The sequence below is a fragment of the Eurosta solidaginis genome, chromosome 3 (assembly GCF_040869045.1).
Source record: "Eurosta solidaginis isolate ZX-2024a chromosome 3, ASM4086904v1, whole genome shotgun sequence".
Classification (NCBI taxonomy): Eukaryota; Metazoa; Arthropoda; class Insecta; order Diptera; family Tephritidae; genus Eurosta; species Eurosta solidaginis.
The window spans coordinates 79,740,221-79,763,599 of record NC_090321.1 but is presented as its reverse complement, the minus strand read 5'-3'; the positions used below and the strand labels follow the sequence as shown (position 1 = coordinate 79,763,599).

Here is a 23,379-nt window from a genome sequence, read left to right as displayed (position 1 = left end):
AGCGACCTATCAATTTCCCGTTTAGGTCCTCGAGATCATACAATGCATTGCCTATTTTTCGAAGCACGCGACACTTCAGGTATTTGGGTAGGAATTTGGCGTTAATGCCTTGTTTAAAGTTACTTAAGGCAAAATTTCTTCGGAAAACTTCCTGACCTTCCTTATAGTTGACTTGTCTAGAGCGCTTGTTATAGGTGGTTACTCCCCTATCCTTGGCATGATCTAAATTTCTACGGATCTGCTCACGAATATTAGTCAACTTGTCAGCTCGGCTTACTACCGTAACCTGGTCTTCTCGAAGGCTGCCGAGTTTCCCTAAAATGCTGTACGTTGAGGCATGCTGGACCATGTTTTGGCCATATAATGCAAAGTATGGAGAACACTGAATCGCTGTATGAAAATCACTTCTCAAAACTGATAAAATTTCGGGTATATGCTTATCCCAATTAGTGTGGTCAGGTTTATCCTTCAGGAAAATCCTAATCTTAGAAACAATTTCTCTGTTGACGCGTTCGGATGCGTTCGCTTGGGGAGAATATAGCCCCGTCCTCACGTGCGTCACCCCGTAGTTTGCAAAAAATTGGTTCATTTCCTTCGAGATAAACTGTTTACCATTGTCACTGTGAATAAACTCAGGGACCCCTACAGCCGGAAAAATTTCTGAAGCGAAGTAATTTATAACGTTTACAGTGGTGGCTCTCTGCATGGGCTTTAGCCAAACGTATTTTGAAAAATGGTCTAGTACTATAAAAAGAAATTGATTTCGCCGCTTAGATCTCGGATACGGCCCTAGGAAGTCGCAATATAACCGCTGAAATGGCCTTTCGGATTCAAAGGTACTCCCTATAGGTGGTCTCGACTGCTGATTGGTGGGTTTTACCGTTTTGCAGGTGTCACAACGCTGGACGTAGTCCCTGACGTCCTTAGCCTGCTGCGGCCAGAAGTACTTCTGCCTAACACGTTCTAAGGTTTTCTGCCATCCGCCATGGTAACTCCGGTTAGCGTCATGTGCTAATCTCACTGCTTCCTTAGTCAACCCTTTTGGCAACCATAAACGCCACAGCGAGTCTTCTTCCCCTTCCATCCCCTTACGAAACTTAACTCTTTTGAAAATTACACCGTCTACCACTCGTAAATCCGGAAGTGATTCCTCGTTTTCGGTGACGGTCCGAATTAAGTCTAAATATTCGTTGCTGCAAAATTCGGGAGAGATTAAATCTATTTCTCCGGGCGTGGTAGTGAAAGTTAACTCGTCAACATCAAAACGCGACAGCGCGTCTGGTACTACATTCAGGGTGCCCTTACGATGTTCCATTCTAAAATCGTATCTTTGCAGTAAGAGTGACCATCTCGCCAACCTCCCGCTCAAGTCTTTTTGTGTCATCAACCACTTGAGACTGGAGTGGTCCGTAACAATCCGGAAAGGTACTCCTTCGACATAGGGGCGGAAACGCTTCACGCTAATTATGGCTGCTAGACATTCCAGCTCGGTTACCGTATAATTGCGTTGAGCATTATTCAGCTTTTTCGACACGAACGCGATTGGATGCTCAGCGCCGTCATCATCGACCTGGAACAACACTCCGCCAACACCTATTTTGGAAGCGTCGCATTGTATTACGAATTCTTTGGAAAAGTCAGGTTGGGCCAAGACAGGCGCCGAACTCAAGGCTACTTTTAGTTTTTCAAATGCCTCTATAGCTTCAGGGGTAAGCTTGAACGGGCCTGCTGACTTGCGGAGACAGTCGGTCAAGGGACCTGCCAAGTCAGCAAAATTGGTAATAAACGCTCGGTACCAATTCGCCATGCCCACAAACCTACGCACTTGCCGAGGGGATTTAGGGATCGGGAAGTTTTGTATTGCTTCTACTTTTCCCGGATCCACTTTCAGACACCCGCTGCCTATCAAGTACCCTAAGTAGCGTATTTCCTTCTGACAAAATTTACTTTTTCCACATTTATTGTCAGACCTGCATCTCTCAAACAGTTCGCCACTTCCGCTAGCAATTTTAGATGATCCTCAAAATTAGTGCTACATACCATCAGATCGTCCAGGTAGACAAAGACGTTCTCTCGCAGGCGCGAAGGGATCGCCTTGTCCATCAGCCTACTCATAGTCTGCGGTCCATTGCACAGACCAAATGGCATCACCTTGAAGTGGTACAGAGGCCTCCCCGGAACTGCGAATGCTGTTTTTTCCTTCGAGGACTCTGTCAATTTGATCTGGAAGAACGCGTCTTTCAGATCAATGCCACTAATAAAATGCGTATCTTTCAGTCTGCTCAATAAGCCGTTGATATGAGGCAGGGGGTACGAATCCTTCTTAGTCACCGCGTTGACCTTTCTCGAATCTATGCACAGCCTGACTTTGCCTGGTTTCCGGACCAGTACTACAGGACTACACCACGGGGAGTTGGATTCTTCTATAACTCCTAACTGTAGTAACCTGTCTAGTTCTCTGAAAGCTTCGGCTTGCCTCGGCGGCGAAAGAGGAAAATGCTTGCTTTTTATAGGCACAGCATCACCGGTGTCGATGTGATGCTCCACTAATTTAGTTTGCCCTAGGCCTAACTTCTCGTACGAAGGAAACGTCTCGATGACTTTTCGCAATTCTGATTTCATTTCTGGTGACAATTCATGGAGGTTAAGTTCCTCTTCCTTTTCAAGCCTAGTCTCTAAGCACTCTACGCTCGGGAATATTTCGGGAGCTAACGCAAATGCTCTCCAAAAATCTACCCCGAAGTATGCTTCTTGGAGCAATGAGGGAACAAGGTAAAAACGAATAATCTTTGTGATATTTTTAAAAGTGACCGGTAGGGATACTGAGCCTAAAATTTTTTGCTTGTTGCCGCCCGCGGTATATACGAACGCATGTAAGGGCTGATATTCGAAGCCGTTACCCTTTAGGAATTCTAATCCATTCTTCCCTAAGATGGAGACGTTGGCTCCCGAGTCCAACAACCCTACAAGAAAACTATTTTTAATTTTAGCCTTTACTAAAGGCCTTTCGTCCTCAGTAAGCGTTAACGTGGTGGCTTGCAGCAGTCTACGCTCCTGTACTCTCCTGTGGTATCTCTTCCTACACTTCAAAATATTGTCCGATACCGGATATTGGTCAAAAATGGTATGTCTTATTTGTTCATACCCATCCTCCCTTTCTTCTAGGGTTGGGAAAAGTTGCGTTTGGCACGCGACATCCCTATGCTGGCGTCGCAGAATTTTGATTTGCTCGCCCATCGTGAAAGAGGACGTTCGACTCTCGGATTCAGAACTATTCGAATCGTCAGTACTATCGGGGAAGGTTATTATTACAGTCGAGGGTTCTTCTGCCAGGGTACTACTGCACCTCGGAAGCTCACCACCTCCATGCAGAGATTCGCCCTCTGGTTCAGCGCACGGGACGACGCCTCGAGCACTGGCTGATGTGGGAGCTATGAAGCCGAACGAGGTTCCCCCATCTTCTCGCTCGGGTACTGGTTTCCCTGCCTGCGATGGTCCCTAGGGCATTTAGGAGTGAATACACCCTTATACCCACATTTAAAACAAAAAGGACTTTTTATGGGTTCCTCGCAATATATATAGGAGTGCCCCATTCCCTGGCAATTCCAGCACTGGATTCCCGAGTAGTCCGGTCTTCTGCTGCGTCTATATTCCAGCGCCTCTATCTGCGGATCTATCTCGCCGTTCTCGCCTTCCATCGTCATGTCCGGGGTTGTCACGCGTGCCTCGCTTACCTGCCGTCCTGGGTAATTGGCTCCCAGCAGCTTGCTCTCTTTCAGCACTTGTTCACCTCGGCGTGCTACATCGCGCAGATCATGGAGGTTCCTTACGTCCGCATTAAAAAGCATTAGCTTAAGGCTACTGTTGACGTTCCTTTTTATTATGTCAATCAGTAGAAGCTCTGACATCGGCTCCCTTAAGCGCGCGTTCAAGGAGATTATGTCCGCGTGAAACACGTCATAACACTCACTTGCCTTTTGCTTGCGCATGGAGATCTCCATCATGATCTCGTGGTCCGTTTTCAAGGTGCCAAACTCTCTTTTTAAGGAGTAGCACAAAAAGGCATATGTCGCATTTGGGTTTTGTTTGGTAAATAGCCAGTACCATTCTTCGGCTCGTCCCGAAAGGAATAAGTGAAAACTGGCCATTATTTGTTCGTCAGGGCATTGTGTGCGCTCACACAAGGTGTTTAATTTGAAGAGGAAATCGCTTACACTCCCAGTGCCGTCGAATGCGATTTTCCACTCCTGCGGTTTTACTGCTATGCTGCTTGGAGTCGGGTACATTGGCGGTACTACCGATGGCAATGGGTTACGGTCCATCCTGCTTGCGTTCCTGTGTTGCTGGTGTGCTTGCTGCGTGGATTCGAGAGCGGCGTTGAGCTGGGCCATGTTGGCTCTAATTGAGCCCATCTCTCTCCGCATTTCCTCCTGCGAAGCCTGGAACAGTTGGTGTAGCACGTCCACCCACGAGCCTCCACGAGTGGCTTCGTCCTGCATTCCTAGGAGGTTCGCCTGATCGCTGGTAGCGTCCCCAAAATTTCCAACCTCTTGATTTGGTGGTAAGGCACCCGCTCCATCTGGTGCATAGTTCGACACATTGGTCATTATCCCCGAGATGTTGTGTGTGTTTAGCAGCGATGCATTTAAATTGCTGGTGCTTACAGGTATGTCCAGTTTGTCGCGGTCGTCGTTCGGGCCCGAGCCTATATGAGTCCCCGCGGGATTTCCGTATTGCCCCCCTACTGGGGTATGCACCACCAAAGGACGCCTAGCTTTCGAAAAAGCCCCCCTATTAGCGCCGCCCCGGTGCTGGTTCCCTCGTAAACTGCCCGCACTCTCGAACGGAGTGTTCCGGCCCGTTTGCCCGTAGGACTGGTCACGCGACATAATCCGTTAGAGAAAAAAAAATTCTTTGCCAAATAGTATCCGAAAAAAAAACCTTCTGTTCCCAGAAGATGGTTTGTTAAAAGAGGAAAAAAAGTTTATATATCTATATATAAAAAAAATTGTGCGAGAATTAAGGCAATCATTTATCAATGATCGCACCAAAATAGAAAAAAAAAATTCAAAAGCTGAAAAGAAAACGGTTATTATATATAAATTTTATATGAACAATGTAGGTGGTGATGGGAACGCTGACATCCCATCATTAGAAGGCAGTAGGCTAGGCAAAAAAAAATTTGATACAAACACATTCATACTTGGCCCTAGTGCTCCCTACCGCAGTGCGAGGGGGTCTTAAGGTCCCCCTACGAGACTGGTCTGAGGCCACTAGGGTCACTCCAGGCACACACGGGTTGGTCTCAACACGCCCAGCCGCAACGCAGGGGCAGTCTCCAGGGGCTTGCCCCTGGGACTGGTTGGGGGTGTTGAGGCCTCCCGTTCATTTTTACTGGGCACCCCTCCTGCCTCCGCCGCAATGGGTGGAGCGGTTTCGGAACCGCTCCCCCAGTCTGGCGGGACAGGAAGGAGTGCCACTCTGAATCCCAGCTCAACCCTCCACAGTCCAGGTGGTATTCTAAACTACCACCTGGGGCGTGGGATGAGCCGGGGTTCTTTTTCCACATACATACACGCACTCACACTGACGACACAAAATTCGGCAAAAAAAAATTTAAAAAAAACTATTAACTTTAAGCAAAAAAAAAAATTCAAAACCCAGTTAGCGGACATATATGTACCAAAGCCGACTAACGGACAACATTCCGGGAAAATAAAAAAAAACCCACTTACAAAAAAAATAAAGTGCGTGCAGCACTGCCTCAACGGGTGAATACAAAAATCCCGATAACTGACGTTAAGTCACGTGGATCCCTCAGCTACCGGAGACGATGATCACTCCGGACACCCTGATCCGTCAAACCATCCCACCGCAACGCAGGTGGCTGCTCCTGCGGCTGCTCACCCCGGACTGGTGGGATGGTCAACTTCACAAGTTGACCAGGAGTGACCCTCGCACCCAGCGCCTCAGGAACCACGTTGGGCGCCATCTGTTATGGCGCCCTCAGCAACTGTCATCGATGATCATTCTGGACAACTTGATCCGTCCAACCATCCCACCGCAACGCAGGTGGCTGCTCCTGCGGCTGCACACCTCGGACTGATGGGATGGTCAACTTCACAAGTTGACCAAAATGACCAGCGCGACAGCGCCTCGGGCACCAAAACCCGTTGGGCGCCATCTGTTATGGTATCGCATCTACATTGGAATCAGTAAGGAAGGCGGTCGGCATGATATGTTGGTGCACAGTGGCTAGTCATTGTCGGCTGGGGCGGGTCCTTGCCAACCTTACTGTTCCTGCGCCATAAACAGAAAAATGTTCCTATCATGCCTATCAAAACGAGCAGCTGTCAAATTCAAAAAAAAACCTAACAGAAGCGCAGAGACAACTCAAAACGCTTAAAAATTCAAAATAAAACAACATCCGGCCGAACCGGATGTCACGGACAGACCGTTGACATTCAAAATCTAAATTCAAAAAAAAATTCAAAAAATTTAAAATTCAAAAAAAATAACCGCAAAAAAAAAATTACCGGACCGGACATGGCCGGTTACCAACGTTGAAAATCAAACTAAAAAAAAAACGGCTGAAAAATAAAAATACAAATAAAAAGGCCGAATATATATAGGGGGCGCCGCGGGTGGTGTTGCGACGCCCGGTGCTTTATCCCACCCTCAAATAACCATGGCCACCGACGCACCTAAAATTTCGGTGGCCCCTTACCTGTCTTACCTTATGCCTTCTAAATAATTGGCGACGCCAGCATTCCCATTTCAATTACAAATTTATTTATAATTCATTTTCATTACGGCTTATTACTTAGGATTATGATTAAATTTATGTAAGTTTACAGCTAGGTACATTAAAGTGAGCGAAATGACGCCGTACAAAAAGGAGGTTCACTAGGAGTGATTAGTAAGAAAAAAAGTATGTACATATATTCATTCCTTTTGACATAAACTTGATTTAGATCCAGGTCATATTTACTTTGGTACTGAATTAAAAAAAAGTAGACCATCACAATTGGAGGGTAGGCAGGGGTATACATGGAAGCTTCCTTATACCTGCTCACTTTGTTGTGGGCATATGCCGAATAGCATTGTTTTAAATGAATATGCCTAGTTATACGTAAAGACAGACCTATTTGTTCTTACAAATCTCTCGTTTTAAACCACGAACTTTCTTCAAAATACCCTGAAACATATGCAGGTTAGAATTGACCAATAAACGTTTAGCGTTTGACGCAATACTTCAAAGTCTGTACTTAAAATTTACATTTTTGTTTAGGTGTACTGTGTAAATTAGGCTTTTATTTAACGATTAAAATACATAAAAAATAAATAAATACTAGGCGCGCTATACCCTCGGGGAAATACAGACCGACTTTCCTAAATTAATCATCTAAAACATGTTTACTTGCGAAGTTGAAAAATACAGAAAACTCCAATATACATAGGTATGTATGAATACACTAATTTTCAATAAGAACAAATAAAAATAATCTGACACCTTTTAAATATTATATTTAACTTTTACATTTCAAGTATGTGTATATAACATACAAATTGGCATGTCTAGTCCTTTAAGGCTAAATATACATACATAGTCAAGGTATTTATCATCATGCATATGCATCTGATATCAAATCTTTAATTGTATTTATCTTGATTTTAAATTTAATAATCCGAAATTTCCAAATTGGGTATGCCTTCTTGGTTGTCTTTCGTTAATGCAAACCTTACCTAATCTTAGTCAGAAAATTCTATACGAAATTGGCATAGCCAGGACATATGCGAAATTTTATTTAGGGTTACCACAAAGCATAGCATTAGTTTTGCGTATTTAACGCAAAGGTACAATAGTGGTGGAATTCAAACGTAATACAACGGCTGGCATTCTCCAGCTGACTAAACTTAGGCAAGTATTTCATAAGGGGGGTTGCATACATATGTGCAACCTAAGTGGTCACATGCTTATATGTACATATACCCCTACTCACTACGCACCTTGGTACATTTTCTAGGTGGCTGCACTCGACGCGCACTCTAATGGGGCATATGTCTATATATGCATATAACTATACCCAATTTAGGTAGCTAATCATACGTGTAAATGGGTGGCGATTAGATGTAAATAGTGTTAGTGTCGTATATCATGTTTCGTGTGCCCACCCTTATGTACGTGTACCTAGGAGTGTATGTAAGCTCCACTCAAGGGGCTTTGGAACGGACTCACCCCTTTATGTGGTTATTGCGGTAGTTGTTCTGGTTGAGGTGGCCGGCTCTGGGTGTGCCCGGCTTATTTCGTTGGGCCTATAGGTAGCGGCCTTTGCTGCTGCGGTTGAACTTGCTGTTGTTGATGTTGCTGATACTGCCGATTCAATTCATTGGCTGTTGTTGTTGAATCTTACCATTTGTTATTTGTGCCAATACGTTCATGTTGCCAAAGACCGTTTTACGTATTCAATACAAAATCGATTTTATAAAGTTGCAATTAATTCAAAAAAAATTTCCCCGGTTTGTTGTTGTTGCCGGTTCAACGGGCCCATGAGCATATAAGGTGTTTGCCACAGGTGGTTGTAATTCTACTGCATCCACATTCATGTACACATAACCGCTTGCAAATGTGTGAACAAATTTTTCAATTGTAGTGAGACTCCTCGCTGTTTTTAATGCGTTCAGCAAAATTCGTATATTTTATACTTAGTAAGGTATGATTGATTGAACATAAAATGGAAGTGCGGCTTTTTATAGTTAATAGCAAAGAAATGTATTATAAAACTATTGCCAAATGTTGTCCTTTTTGATCACTTTTATTTTCCTGCAGATTGATTGATAACGTTGCCGATATCTTTCTGTAACTTCGGTAATATTTTTTTTTTTACTTTTTCTGCAAAGATATAGCAAATATCACTTTTCTGGTGTGTATCGGGCGGAAACTCATGCTAGAAGAGAAAAATTTTTCTTCCTCATGGCCGGTCTGTCTGTTCCCTTCCTTTCGATATTTTTCTTTCTATCGCCACTTTCACCACATCGCTAGGTGTGTTCGCGTGAACACGCTCCCAAGGGGATCATGGCCGTAGACCGCAGCAGCAGACCGTAACAAGCAACAACTAGAAGATAAATCCCTCGTGAGAGCGTAAACAAAAGATTCGTATCAATCTAATCTATGATTGAAATCAAACTAAATAAATAATTGATTTCGCTTTCGTGCTCGCTACGCGTTCGTGTTTACTAACACATTCTCAATTTGGTAACCTGCCAACCCAGTGTTGTCACTTCTAAAATCTATTTAGTGGTAGAATTTTCAAAAATTTTAAAACCAATTTTTTTCAAATTATTATTATTCAACCATTAAAACGAACATAACAACTCCAAGTGCATTAACAACATAAATATAGACATCTGTATGGAGAGTATGTGTATACTGTATAGGCTTTAAGGTTCCATTACTGATACTTAGCATAGACTTGACTTCACTTGAGAACTGTCACTTACAGTTCTGTTAAATGAACAGTGCATGTTACTGATTACTCAAAACTTGGCAACACTTAAATTGACTTAGAAGTCTGTTGAATTTTGATTTTCTATGTAAGTTCTAAGTGACGTTTACATTTTGAGTTGCCATTTGTTTGTTTCCATGTCATTTTGAAATTTTGTCATACAAATTGACATTTATTTAAAAGTAAATTTCAAACCTGATTATGATGCCAAATTGTATGCGCTAAGTGGAGTATAATCGTGGCTAAGTTGCCAAGTTTACGCCAAGTCAAGTCAAGTCTATGCTAAGTATCAGTAATGGAGCCTTTAGACAATATCAAATAAAAAAATGTAATTAAATAATAGTGGGACTCTCACCTAGTTTTTAATTCTGAAGTTAGCAGTCGGGAGTTTTTAGGCGTTTTTTTTTTTAATAGACTATTTGAATAAGTATCAAAGAACTAGTCTTAAAAGTTTGAAAATTTGTTTCCTACAAAAACCTTAACAGCTGAAATTGATAATCAAATGCGAACTAGCGACCAAGAACTTTAACAAACCATGCGTGGATATGACTAAAGTTAATTTACAGTCTCCAAATATTCCATTTTTCATAACACATAGTTCAAACATATAATAATACTACTAAGAAACCTAAAAATAACAAATTACTTCAATGGTATCGAACGAATACCAATAGCCCGAATTTAATGAAATAGACTTGTGCATTAAAATAATTTATTTTTTAAATCTTACAACTTAAATCCGTGACATCGGAGGCATCCATCGGATACTGCAATCGACGGCTGAGTGAAATATCGCTCGTATCTCCGCTGTCAGTTCGAGAACGCCCTATCTGAGAATGTTTTTCAAAAACACCATATTTCCGTTTTTGAAACAAGTTCTGAAATAGAGCGTTATTCCAAAACTTTCTGGAATAGGGCGTTTTCGAAACGGCGGCAGAGATACGGCGATATTCCACTTAGCAGTCGAAAAATCAGATTTTTACAAAGTTTTTGCCACGAATTTCCCATCAATAAAGTTAAATTTTACATAAAATTGTATAAGTTCTTTCGAAGTGTTATAAAAATCACACATTTCTTAGGTGAAAATTTGAAAAACTTATACAGAGTGTGCTTTACGTTTAATTTTCAACATACTTAAAAACCTTAATTTTAGGTCATTGTGAGAAATTTAAAGAACATAGTCAAATGCAGGCAAATAAAAAAGTGGTAGATTTTTAAAAAAAGTGGTAGGAGTGGTAGACCTGGATTTTAGCCTAAATAGTGGTAGAGTGACAACACTGTGCCCACCGCTGATTATGATAGAGATCCAATATTGTGTATTTGGACTGTTGCTAACACTGAACCTTTACGAACGTTTTCGAGCCTTTTCGGATCTTTTTTGACAAATATCCGTTACGGTTTTTTTTTGATTTAGTCGCCAAGCCCGCGATAAAATCTATGCAATAGCTTAAAAAGTTCGCAATGAGTTTTTAACTCGAAATCAAAACAAGACAGCCTGTGGCCAAACGCCCATCTCAAATTCACCATTTGTAATAGATCAAATTTTGTACACTTTAGATTAACTTATCGTCTTTTGAGCACTTTCTTATTGTGGTTTCACATCACTGTCGAATCATAGTGTCGTGAAATGTAACTGAGGAAGGGCGCAAAATGCGGTAAGTAATTTTCATCTGATATAACTTTGTAATGTGTTAAAATTGCTAATTTCTTTTAACAGAAATAAATAGAATAGTTTGCAACAGGAAATCCGGCTCTATTCATTTCAACGTCCCTGTCAGGTTCACGGCACTACATCTTTATTTCGCATTTGCTAATTTGCGATCTTTATTTCGCATTGGCTAATTTGCGATCTGTATTTGCATTTGGTGATTTGCGATTGCATTTGCATAACGGAACGACATAGCGCTATGCATCTGAGTCCGTTTTAACACGTGCAAAGGTCGTGACTTGAAAGTAAGAACATTATCGAAATATGTTAAAGCGTACACCGCCGAGACGCAGCCCACGCCTACAGCAAGATACAACAGGTGAATTGATGGAAATCATCAGCGATATGAGCTCGCCATCTGCCAACGCCGCTGCAGCTTTATTGAATATGTTCGCTGCCCCAGCCGATGCAGCAACAGGGAAACCATCAATTCTTCATACTAATGCCAGTGCCGTTCAGTTACCAATAGTCACAGCCACTGCCGCCGCCACCCCAATCGTTACGTCTTTCGCCAATGCAATCACGGTCACTTCAGTTGTCAACGCCGCCACAACGACGACCACACCACCAGTTGCCATAAGCGCTAGTGCAACTAGTTCATATGATTTCAACGCGTTAACAACTATTGCCACGCCAAATGGCATCAACGCAAACGTATATACCCCCAGCATCGCCGCCATATCTGGGATAGACAATTTGGTAAATGATGGTAGCTCCATTTCAGCACAGCAGGTGAGTTTTTTGTTCAATAAAATAAAAGATTTAGAAAGCCAGCTTCGAAACACTCAATCGCATATACTTAGCACCCGTTATAACGGTCAACAAGTAGATTTTTTAGCAACAAATAGCTCACACAATGTCATGCCAAACGTGCAGTTAAGTTGCACCAATCATATACAGCCGTCGATGGTAGGTTCTTCGCCCATGCATACATATAAAACCGCTTCGCACCCAACAACAATGCCTAGCTTAAATAATGGCTATCAGCCAAACGTCGTTTTTAGTACTCTGCCCCCTCAAACTTATGCAGCTACAAATACAAATTCATATTTGAATAGTCTCCACACCCCGCAATCGCTGACTACTAGTAATGTCCATTACCAAATTCCGCGTAAAATGCAAGACTTGCCTGAGTTTAGCGGTCAACCGGAGAACTGGCCATTGTTTTCAGGTTCGTTCACTCAGTCATTTGCTGCGTATGGTTATACTAACCTAGAAAATAATCAACGGCTTTTAAAATCTTTAAAGGGTGAGGCTAGGGAAGTGGTCAAATCGTTGCTCATCCATCCGAATAATGTGAATGCAGTTATGGAGGAACTACGATTTCGATTTGGTCGGCCGGAGTCGCTTATAAGTAGCCAGCTTCAGCAGCTGAAAGGAATCAGCCCTATTTCGGAGTCCGCTATAGAAAAGCTGATACCATTCCCAACAAAGACCAAAAATCTCTCTGTGTTCCTACAGTCTGTCAATGGGGTGCAACATTTGTCCAACCCTACCCTATTGGAGGAATTAATAAGCAAGCTTCCCGTTAGTAAAAGATTAGAGTGCGCTAGGTATGCCGCCGCGATTAAGCCATATCCAACCGTAGTCGATTTCAGCAATTGGCTCAGCGATTTAGCGAACCTAGTTTGTACCCTGCAACAAAATGATAGTTGTCGAAAAGTAGTAATGCATGCCACGAGGAATGAGCCTAGCGAATCCGAGTCGCTGAAATGTCCAGTTTGCAAGGGCCAGCATAAAATTTATGTATGTCAAAAATTTATAAATGCCAGCGTAACTGATAGGTGGGCTCAAGTAAAACAAAGTCGTTTATGTTCTTCGTGCCTAAGAGGTGGACATTCATCTCGTGATTGCCGTAACCGAAAGTTGTGCATGACCGATGGTTGTCAACGCAGACACAACAAGTTGTTACATGAGTCCATCCGCGCTATGAACGTTGTGGCCACCACGCCGCAGAACGAACCACCACTAGTAGGTACTACAACCTTGATGGAACCCATGTTAAGCTGCTTATCCGATACAACCAAGCGTCAAGGACTGTTATTCCGCGTACTGCCAGTGACATTATATGGGCCCCGTAAGAAGGTGGACACGTTTGCTATGCTGGATGAAGGATCGTCCATCACGATGATGGACAGAAGCCTCCTGGACAAACTAGGCATCCGCGGAGAACATAATCTAAACATGCAATGGTTTGGGGGTAGAAGTACACAAGAAACTGCCACCGTCGTCGATATGGAAATAAGCGGAAGAGGATTAAGGAAGCGCCACAGACTGCGCCGCGTTTATGTTTTGCCAAATCTAAATCTGCCGGTTCAAAGCCTGAGTAATGACGATGTACGTACTTTGGCTGATCGTAATTTGCCGAATACGCCGACGCCGTTTTCCAACGCTACTCCGATGATTCTCATAGGACTAGATCACTGCCATTTAGGTCTTCCATCCGTCACAACGCATCTGGCCGGCCGAGGTCCATACGCCGCCAATACGGAGCTTGGATGGGTAGTTTTCGGGCCGACTGACCACAGAGTTATTCCAAGTGCAGTGTGTCTACACGTACAGGAGATACCTGATCTTCATGCCCTTGTTGAAGAATATTTTAATATCGAAAGTTTTGGAGTGCGACCTGCTCCCGCCTTAAAAAGTCATGAAGATGCGCGCGCCGAACGTATACTAAAACAAACGACTGTAAGGGTAGATGGTAAATTCCAAACGGGTCTCCTTTGGAAGAGTGAATGCATCAACTTGCCTGATAGCTACCTCATGGCCAAGAACAGATTGCTTGGAATGGAGCGCAAATTTAAGAAGGACCACATTTTCGCCGCGAAATATAAACAAATCATACACAGCTACATTGAGAGAGGTTACGCTAGAAAACTGACGCCCGCTGAACGTGAAACGAAGAATGAGAAGTTGTGGTATCTGCCGCAATTCGCTGTAGTGAATCCTAATAAACCTGGGAAATTGTGACTGGTGTTTGATGCTGCCGCTTCTGTAGGAGGAGTCTCTCTCAACTCGTGTTTGCTTAAAGGCCCGCAAGAGTATCAGCCTATGCCTTCAGTGCTTTTCAATTTTCGCAATGGATCAGTTGGCGTATGTGGCGACATAGCAGAGATGTATCATCAGATTTACGCCCGACCTGAAGACAGATCCGCGCAGAGGTTTCTATGGAGAGAGGATGACACGGATCAACCGAGCGCTTACGAAATGCAAGTCATGACGTTCGGCGCAGCGTGCTCGCCATGTGCAGCTCAATTTGTAAAAACGATGAATGCGTTGGAATATGCTAGTCAATTTCCTCGTGCCGTGGAGTCTATAGTAAAGCATCACTATGTGGACGATTTTGTGGACAGCTTCGAATCGGTGAAGCAGGCAATCAGCGTAGCCAAGCAAGTTGCCGAAATACACAAGGCAGCTGGATTCCAAATGCGAGGGTATATATCCAATTCAATTCCTGCGTTGGAAGCATTAGGCAGCGATGGGCAAGCTGACAGCGTTAAGAGTAGGTGCTTCAATACCAATAGTCCGGCTACCGAAAAAGTGCTTGCATTGTTTTGGCAGCCAAAAGATGACTCGTTCAAGTATGAGTTGAGTTTCCCAAGATTGGAGGCAGAAGTCATCAGCTGTAGAAGGCCACCAACGAAACGTGAAGTACTTAGCTACGTTATGTCCATTTTTGATCCTTTTGGGATTTTTAAATCATTTGGTAGTTGGAGCTAAGTTGATTATGCGCGAAATATGGCGGCGTAAGATTGTTTGGGACGAGCCCCTACCTGATGATGTTACCATGGCTTGGAGGAACTGGCAAAAAGAGGCACGCAGAACGGGTGATGTTAAAATTCCGCGTTTTTATTTCAGAAAAGGAATGCCAAAGCAGTTGCAGCTGCATGTTTTTGTCGACGCCAGCGAGGAGGCCTTTGCGGCCGTATGCTATTGGAGGTACGTCACTCCAGATGGAACTGTAAGCGCTTCACTTGTGTGCGCGAAATCGAAATGCGATCCCATGAAACCTATGACGGTACCGAGACTTGAACTTCAAGCAGCAGTACTGGGAGCGCATTTATCACAAACTGTCCTCGACGAACATAAACAACAATTAATTGATTTTAATAGATTTTCGACGTACATTAGACTGGAGAGAGCTACGGCTTGGGTGTTCAGATTTATAGATCGCACGCGGGGTAGAAGTTCTGGTGATGGCCATTTTGGATTAACCTCGGATGAACTAAATACAGCTGAAGCCTATCTTTGTCGGCAAGCTCAACTCGCAGATTACGCTATGGAGCTGAAACAACTACAAGATAACCAAGCAGTGTCACATGAGAGTCCAATACGCGATTTACTGCCATACTTGGATACGAATTCAGTTATGAGGGTAGGTGGTAGGATCCAAGCTGCCAGCTGGTTACCACTCGATGCCATACATCCAATTGTGCTGCCACCGAAGCACCGCGTTACCTTGCTGATCGTATCTCATTATCACCGTAAGATGAAACACCAGAACACAGAAGCAACAATTGGAGAAGTGAGGCAGAAATTTTGGGTTGCCAATATAAGACAAGTTTTGCGAAGGGTGATAAACAGCTGCACTGAATGTAAGATTGCTCGATTCCAACCAGTGACGCCAATCATGGGCCGGCTGCCCGAGGATCGAGTGACTCCATATGTCAGGCCTTTCAGCTACACTGGATTGGACTACTTCGGCCCAATAATGGTGACGATTGGGAGACGCACGGAAAAGCGATGGGTTGCACTCTTCACCTGCCTCTCAGTCCGCGCGATTCATTTGGAAATAGCCCACGATTTGTCCACTGATTCGTGCATCCTAGCGATCAGGAACTTCATTAACCGACGCGGTGTTCCAGTCAGGATGAGGAGCGATAATGGGAAGAACTTTGTTGGCGCTGATCGAGAGGCAAAGCGGATCGACGAGGTGTTCGATTGCGGGCGTATGGGCGACGAATTGTCATCGAAGGGCGTCCAATGGGTTTTTAATTACCCCCACAACTCGGCTGAAGCCGGAATATGGGAGCGTATGGTGCGATGCGTCAAGCGCGTACTGAACCACACGCTGAAGGAAGTAGCTCCGCGGGAACATACCCTGCAAATCGTGATGATTGAAGCAGAGAGCATAGTAAACTCGCGGCCTCTTACGCATTTGCCGATCTCAGCGGATCAAGAGGAGCCGCTTATGCCAAATCATTTTTTGTTGGGGTCCGCGAATTCGGCGCAAACACCGAGCATAGGACAGCTCGAGGAGAGGGCGTGCGCGCTGCGGAAACAATGGCGGATAGCACGACAGTTGCGTGATCGATTTTGGAAGCGTTGGGTGGTGGAGTATCTACCAATATTGACGAGGCGAGCTAAGTGGTGTACACCGTCGAAAGCGTTGAGTGTGGGCGATCTGGTTTTTGTATGCGATCCTAATATGTCAAGGCGACAATGGTGCCGTGGGGTGGTGGAAAAGGTTTATAGTGGTGCGGATGGCGAGGTAAGGAGAGCAGACGTCAGTACTAAAACAGGCGTGCTTCGGCGCACAACATCAAAGCTGGCCGTTTTGGACGTGGTTCCTGGTGAACCCTAGTCGTTCACAGGGGTGGGGATGTGGCCAAACGCCCATCTCAAATTCACCATTTGTAATCGATCAAATTTTGTACACTTTCGAATAACTTATCGTCTTTTGAGCACTTTCTTATTGTGGTTTCACATCACTGTCGAATCATAGTGTCGTGAAATGTAACTGAGGAAGGGCGCAAAATGCGGTAAGTAATTTACATCTGATATAACATTGTGATGTATTAAAATTGCTAATTTCTTTTAACAGAAATAAATAGAATAGTTTGCAACAGGAAATCCGGCTCTATTCATTTCAACGTCCCTGTCAGGTTCACGGCACTACACAGCTTATAAAATGTTTGTGATTGTAGCAGCATAGGTGTGACAAGAAAAATTTTAAATTTAGGTACATTCGATTATTGAATACAAAAATATTTAAAGAGCAATATATCGGCACTCTGATGTTTGTGAGTGTACCAAGCCTGTAGCAGCAATATACATAGGAGTAGTGCATATATGTTTGGATCAGAGAGATAAGGGTGTTAGAGGCGTTGGTTCCACATTGCAAGTGAAAAGATGGTAGGTGTTATGTGGGGACACATTACTAGGGTATGTCGGGATTTATTGTGGATGAGTAAGACCGGATCGATGTTAAAATAGAGTGACGCGCGTCTCAACGGGGAGGTTGCTTTCCTCAACTGCGATTTAAGGGTATTTGTCTTAAAGAAAGAGGTACACCGGACAATCCCTAGCATAGTGGTCCCACGTCTTCTTATAGATGGTTCTGAGGGCCTGGTCATGCTCCTCTTTTTCAAATGGCTGAGTTTTAAGTGCCGTATTTATTAAGTGCTTATGGAGATGACTCCTTGAGTTCCTGGGAGATGTCTGTTGGGATGCCCATTTTCTGGTTATTCAGCAGAAACTGTTCAGCATTTTATTCTCTGCTTTATGGGGATGATTCTCGCCGCATTGTGTAGATGATGTTCTAGGGGCATAAGAAGACATCCCGTGGCAGTTCTGAGCGCTGTGCTTTGTCAGGCCTGAAGCTTATTCCAGTGCTTTGCCATATATTTTTTTTCCAAGTTGTCAGACGCCTCCCAAAAAATCGTCAAAAATCGTCATATCTATGGCAACAACCAATAACAACCAAAGTTGAGTTAGGATGAAGTTGGGTTATTACCAGGGGATGTACGATTGTATTCGCCGGAAACCAAAATGAGATCTCCGGATTTCATTCAACAATATTAACTTTAAAAGCGCTTTTCTGAATATCGTTTTTGATTGTTATTTTTTGTTGCCACATACAACATATAAAATCGTTTTCAATTCATTTCGTTTTATTTTATAAATAACAAAAACGTCTTAAAAGATAAATTTTGTATTACATACAAAAGGTACTTGAATATTATAACTTCAATATTATAACAGGAAAAGTTATTCAATTTTAAATAATAAGGCGGCAGGGAAAGCTGCAGGCGGCATTCACGCTCCGTGGCTGCGTCTACGTTAGGCATGGACAGCCAACAAAAGTTACCAGTGAGGCTGATCTGGATCGATTTCGACAACCTTAAGTTCATATGCTTATTCATTGGTTTTTGTTATGTAAAGATGGCGCAAACATTAATTTATTTTTTTCTTTTTCTTCGGCTTTGTCTATACCTTACTTTAAAGTTGCTTTTAATTCGATTGTACTCAGTGTTTGGAGATAGTGGAAATTCGAATGGCATTGCGAATAATATTCTAGCTTTGCTTAATGTCCTATGCAGGCACCATAAAGGTTTCAACGTGGTGCACTTTAATGCTCGTAGTTTAAATGGTGAAAAGATGGATGCAGTCAGAGTGATATTTGAACAATCTAGTGTTGATATCATTTGTGTTTCCGAGACTTGGTTTAAACCTGAAATACTTGATGACCATTTTGACATAAAGGGATACGTACTCTATAGGATGGATAGAAAGGTAAAGAAAGGTGGTGGTGTTGCTATGTATTGTAAAAAACATCTCAAGTCGAGAATCATATCAAGTATAGCTGTTGGCGTCACTGAGAACTTGCTAGTTGAAGTGTCTAGTTCAATGTCCAAAGTCCTTTTTTCGTGCGTCTATAACCCTAATAAATTGTGCAACGTGAAGGAATATTTTACAATGTTGTCCTCGGTCGCAGTTGATTACAGTGATATAATTATCTGCGGAGATTTTAATGTTAACCTCTTATGTAGTGACCCGTATACCTGCCGATTGTTAGACGATGTTTCAAGTGTTCGTGTTGAAGTGGTTAATATGTGCGTACCAACAAGGTATGGACAGAACTGCTGCCCCAGCCTTCTTGACTATTTCATTGTGTCCGATATGTCTAAAGTCTTAAAGTTTGATCAATTATCCTTTATCTCAGACCATGATCTAATTTTCTGTTCATTTGATGTAGTGCTCGATAACCACAGTGCAGTAGCTAGACCATCCATTTCACCAGATTATCGACGGCTGGACGTAAATAACCTTCTTGGAGACATCTCCAACATAAATTGGTCTGCTTGTTGGAGCTTGAGTTCGGTGCATGAAGAGCTGAGATTTTTAAATGAAATTATTTTATACCTCTATACAACTCACGTCCCATCTCGGGTATATAGCAACAGATCTTCCTCTTGCCCTTGGTTTAATAGATCCGTCCGTGCTATGATTATCAAGCGCAATAAGCTTTATTCCCTTTGGAAGAAAAACCGAAGCCACGCAAATTGGCGTGCATACAAACTTACACGAAATGAGACCACAGCCTATATTAGGAGAGAAAAATGCAAATACTACAGTAAAATGTTGAATATATCGTTGCCTAATCATGTTTTGTGGCGTAATCTGAAAAAACTTCGTGTACATGTGAGTGAGAGTTCTGACTGTTCCCTTAATCCTGAAGATCTTAATGAAGCTTTTGTGAGCCAAGCTAACCCGTCTTGTCTTAATACCAGTTTCTCAACCCCTCCCTTATATGTGGTTCCTGTTGTTTGTGAAGTATTTGAGTTTACAGCTGTTTCGGAACTTGATGTGGCGAGATGCATAAATAAAATAAGGTCCAACGCAATCGGTCAGGACAATATACCGCTCAAATTTGTTAAAATAATTGCCCCGTACATTCTTCCTACATTTACGCATATTATCAACCACAGTATTACTACCTCCTGCTTCCCTGATATGTGGAAGATTGCCACGGTTATACCCATTGCAAAAACTAAGTTTGCAGATTGTCGTAGTGACTTTCGGCCTATCAGCATTTTGCCAGCACTCTCGAAAGTCTTTGAGATATTGTTGTCGGAACAAATTCAAGACCATGTTTGCAAACATAGTCTGCTATCACCATTCCAGTCAGGCTTCCGATCAAAGCACAGTTGCTCCACGGCTATCATAAAAATTTTAGACGACATCAGGGCACCCTTTGACAAAAACCAGTTGACTTTATTATGCCTGCTTGACTTCTCAAAAGCCTTCGACTCTGTGAACCATGACCTGCTGTGCTTAAAATTAAAAAATTATTTTGGTTTTTATAACTCCGCAGTGCGGCTCATGCGAAGTTATCTGACGGGTAGATCCCAGCTTGTCAAAGTCGGCTCTGAAACTTCAGGTCTAAGACCACTAGTGGCAGGGGTACCCCAAGGCTCTATCTTGGGTCCACTACTTTTTAGTATTTTTATTAATGACATATTTAAAGCATGCCATGCATGCTCATATGCATGCATATGCTGATGATGTCCAACTATATTTGTCGGGAAATCATGAGGGGACAAACGATTTATGCTCAAGATTGAATAATGACTTAACATCCATATTTGAATGGGCTAGAAAAAATGGCTTATGCATGAACAGTGAGAAATCATACGTGTTGCCTATATCTAAAAAACGAATAAGTTTCTCAAGTATTCCGCCCTTGCGCGTTGCCAGTAAATGTCTCAAACTCGTTTCAAAAGTGACTAATCTTGGTTTTGTTATTAACATGACGCTGTTCTGTGATGATCATGTAAATTCGGTGGTTAAGAAAGTATACTATATCTTAAGAAACTTACGAATGTCTGCTATTTATACTCCGGTCAATGTTAGAAGAAAACTTGCAATTCAATTGATTATGCCGATCATTTGCTACTCTGAGCCAGTCTGCTCATAAAATTGATGTAGCATTTAATCATGTTACACGTTATGTATTCGGCTTAGCTAGATTTGATCATATATCCAGCTGGAGAGCGCGTCTACTGGGCTGTGAAATCTTCGAATATCTGAAAGCTAGAACCAGCATTTTCCTTTGTCAACTTATCATGTATAAGGAGCCTAGTTACCTATATGATAAGCTAATATTCCCCAGGTCTGCTCGAATCAACGACCTAATAGTACCAACCTATAACTATCTAACATCTGGACGGCTATTCTTTGTCAATGCCATTCGCTTATGGAACTCTATTCCAGTATCCGTACGTAGTAGTCTAAATAAAAGCAACTTTAAAAATGTTCTTTATGCTCATTTTAGTTGAAACCATTATACTTCTTGAGTTTTCGCCATCAATATGTATGAGTGTATACAATGTTTTGTTATTGAATTTAATTATTTGTTTATTTTAGATACTAGTAAATTACGATACTTCTCTATGTTTGATGTGATAATTTAACCTACATAACCCTCTGTTATGCTTTTGTTCTTTTTTACATTGCGATTTATCTTTTTGTTGTACTATAAAAGATCCTAGATCTTATTGTACTAATACTATTTTTGCAATAAATGAAATGATGACATGATCTTGGGCTAGCAATATTCCTATTAATGTATCAGATTCCAGACGGTTTCGGATTTTTGTTTTGTTTAAATTTATTTTAGAAAAAGTTCGTTCTACATTCGCTGAAGAGTGTCGCAAGCACATTAGATCTGCAACGAATGCACATAAATTAAAACAAGTAAGGAAAGCTAAGTTCGGGTGTAACCGAACATTACATACTCAGCTGAGAGCTTTGGAGACAAAATAAGGAAAAATCACCATTTAGCAAAATGAACCTAGGGTAACCCTGGAATGTGTTTGTATGACATGTGTATCAAATGAAAGGTGTTAATGATTATTTAAAACGTAGCGGGCCTTAGTTCTATAGGTGGACGCCTTTCCGAGATATCGCAATAAGGGTGGACCAAGGGTGACTCTAGAATGTGTTTGTACGATATGGGTATCAAATTAAAAATATTAATGAGGGTTTTAAAAGGGAGTAGCCCTTAGTTGTATATGTGAAGGCGTTTTCGAGATATCAACCAAAATGTGGACCAGGGTGACTCAGAACATCTTCTGTCGGGTACCGCTAATTTATTTATATATGTCATACCACGTACAGTATTCCTGCCAAGATTCCAAGGGCTTTTGATTTCGCCCTACAGAACTTTTTCATTTTCTTCTATTTAATATGGTAGGTGTCACACCCATTTTACAAAGTTTTTTCTAAAGTTATATTTTGCGTCAATAAACCAATCCAATTACCATGTTTCATCTCTTTTTTCATATTTGGTACAGAATTATGGGATTTTTTTCATTTTTCGTAATTTTCGATATCGGAAAAGTGGGCGTGGTCATAGTCGGATTTCGGCCATATTTTATACCAAGATAAAGTGACTTCAGATAAGTACGTGAACTAAGTTTAGTTAAGATATATCGTTTTTTGCGCAAGTTATCGTGTTAACGGACGATCGGAAGGACAGACGGTCGACTATGTATAAAAAATGGGCGTGGCTTCAACCGATTTCATCCATTTTCACGGAAAACAGTTATCGTCACATAGATTCTATCTATGTGCCTACCAAATTTCACAAGGATTGGTAAATTTTTGTTCGATTTGTGGCATTAAAAGTATTCTAAACGAATTAAATGAAAAAGGGCGGAGTTACGCCCATTTTGAAATTTTCTTTTATCTTTGTATTTTGTTGCACCATATCATTACTGGAGTCGAATGTTGACATAATTTACTTTTATACTGTAAAGATATTAAATTTTTTGTTAAAATTTGGCTTTAAAATTTTTTTTTTAAAGTGGGCGTGTTCGTCGTCCGATTTCGCTAATATAGTAATAGGAGTTACGTGCCTACCAAATTTCATCATGATATCTTCAATGACTGCCAAATTACAGCTTGCAAAACTTTTAAATTACCTTCTTTTAAAAGTGGGCGGTGCCACGGCCATTTTTCAAAATTTTTCTAATTTTCTATTTTGCGTCATAAGGTCAACGCACCTACCAAGTTTCATCGCTTTAGCCGTCTTTGGTAATAAATTATCGCACTTTTTCGCTTTTTCGAAATTTTCGATATCGAAAAAGTGAGCGTGGTTGTAGTCCGATTTCGTTCATTTTCAATAGCGATCTGAGATGAGCGCCCAGGAACCTACATACCAAATTTCATCACGATAACTCAAAATTTACTCAAGTTATCGTGTTTACAGACGGACGGACATGGCTAAATGAATTTCTTTTTTCACCCAGATCATTTTGATATATAGAAGTCTATATCTATCTCGATTAGTTTATGCCGTTACAGATTACCGTTATGCGAACAAAGTTAATATACTCTGTGAGCTCTGCTTAGCTGAGTATAAAAAGCGTATGTAGTCAG

The 23,379-nt window shown here is 42.1% G+C and overlaps 3 protein-coding genes across 3 annotated transcripts in view; all 3 read left to right on the top strand.

The window, feature by feature from the left end:
- Positions 1–23,379, top strand: part of fat-spondin (extracellular matrix protein f-spondin) — a 76,412-nt gene that overhangs the window by 19,446 nt on the left and 33,587 nt on the right. The gene's annotated exons all lie outside the window — the stretch shown is intronic.
- On the top strand, positions 11,102–14,184 carry LOC137244059 (uncharacterized). The gene is made up of 2 exons (XM_067772540.1): positions 11,102–11,161; positions 11,224–14,184. The coding sequence occupies exon 2, from the start codon at positions 11,479–11,481 to the stop codon at positions 14,182–14,184; it is 2,706 nt and encodes a 901-aa protein (XP_067628641.1). The 5' UTR covers positions 11,102–11,161; positions 11,224–11,478.
- Positions 14,219–17,067, top strand: LOC137244061 (uncharacterized). Its single transcript, XM_067772542.1, has 2 exons — positions 14,219–16,976; positions 17,039–17,067. Exon 1 carries the CDS (start codon positions 14,942–14,944, stop codon positions 16,796–16,798), a length of 1,857 nt encoding a protein of 618 aa, XP_067628643.1. The 5' UTR covers positions 14,219–14,941; the 3' UTR covers positions 16,799–16,976; positions 17,039–17,067.

What these genes read in the sequence shown, in the direction of transcription:
- LOC137244059 (XM_067772540.1), top strand. Translation starts at nt 11,479, where the DNA reads ATGTTAAAGCGTACACCGCCGAGACGCAGCCCACGCCTACAGCAAGAT.
- LOC137244061 (XM_067772542.1), top strand. Translation starts at nt 14,942, where the DNA reads ATGCGCGAAATATGGCGGCGTAAGATTGTTTGGGACGAGCCCCTACCT.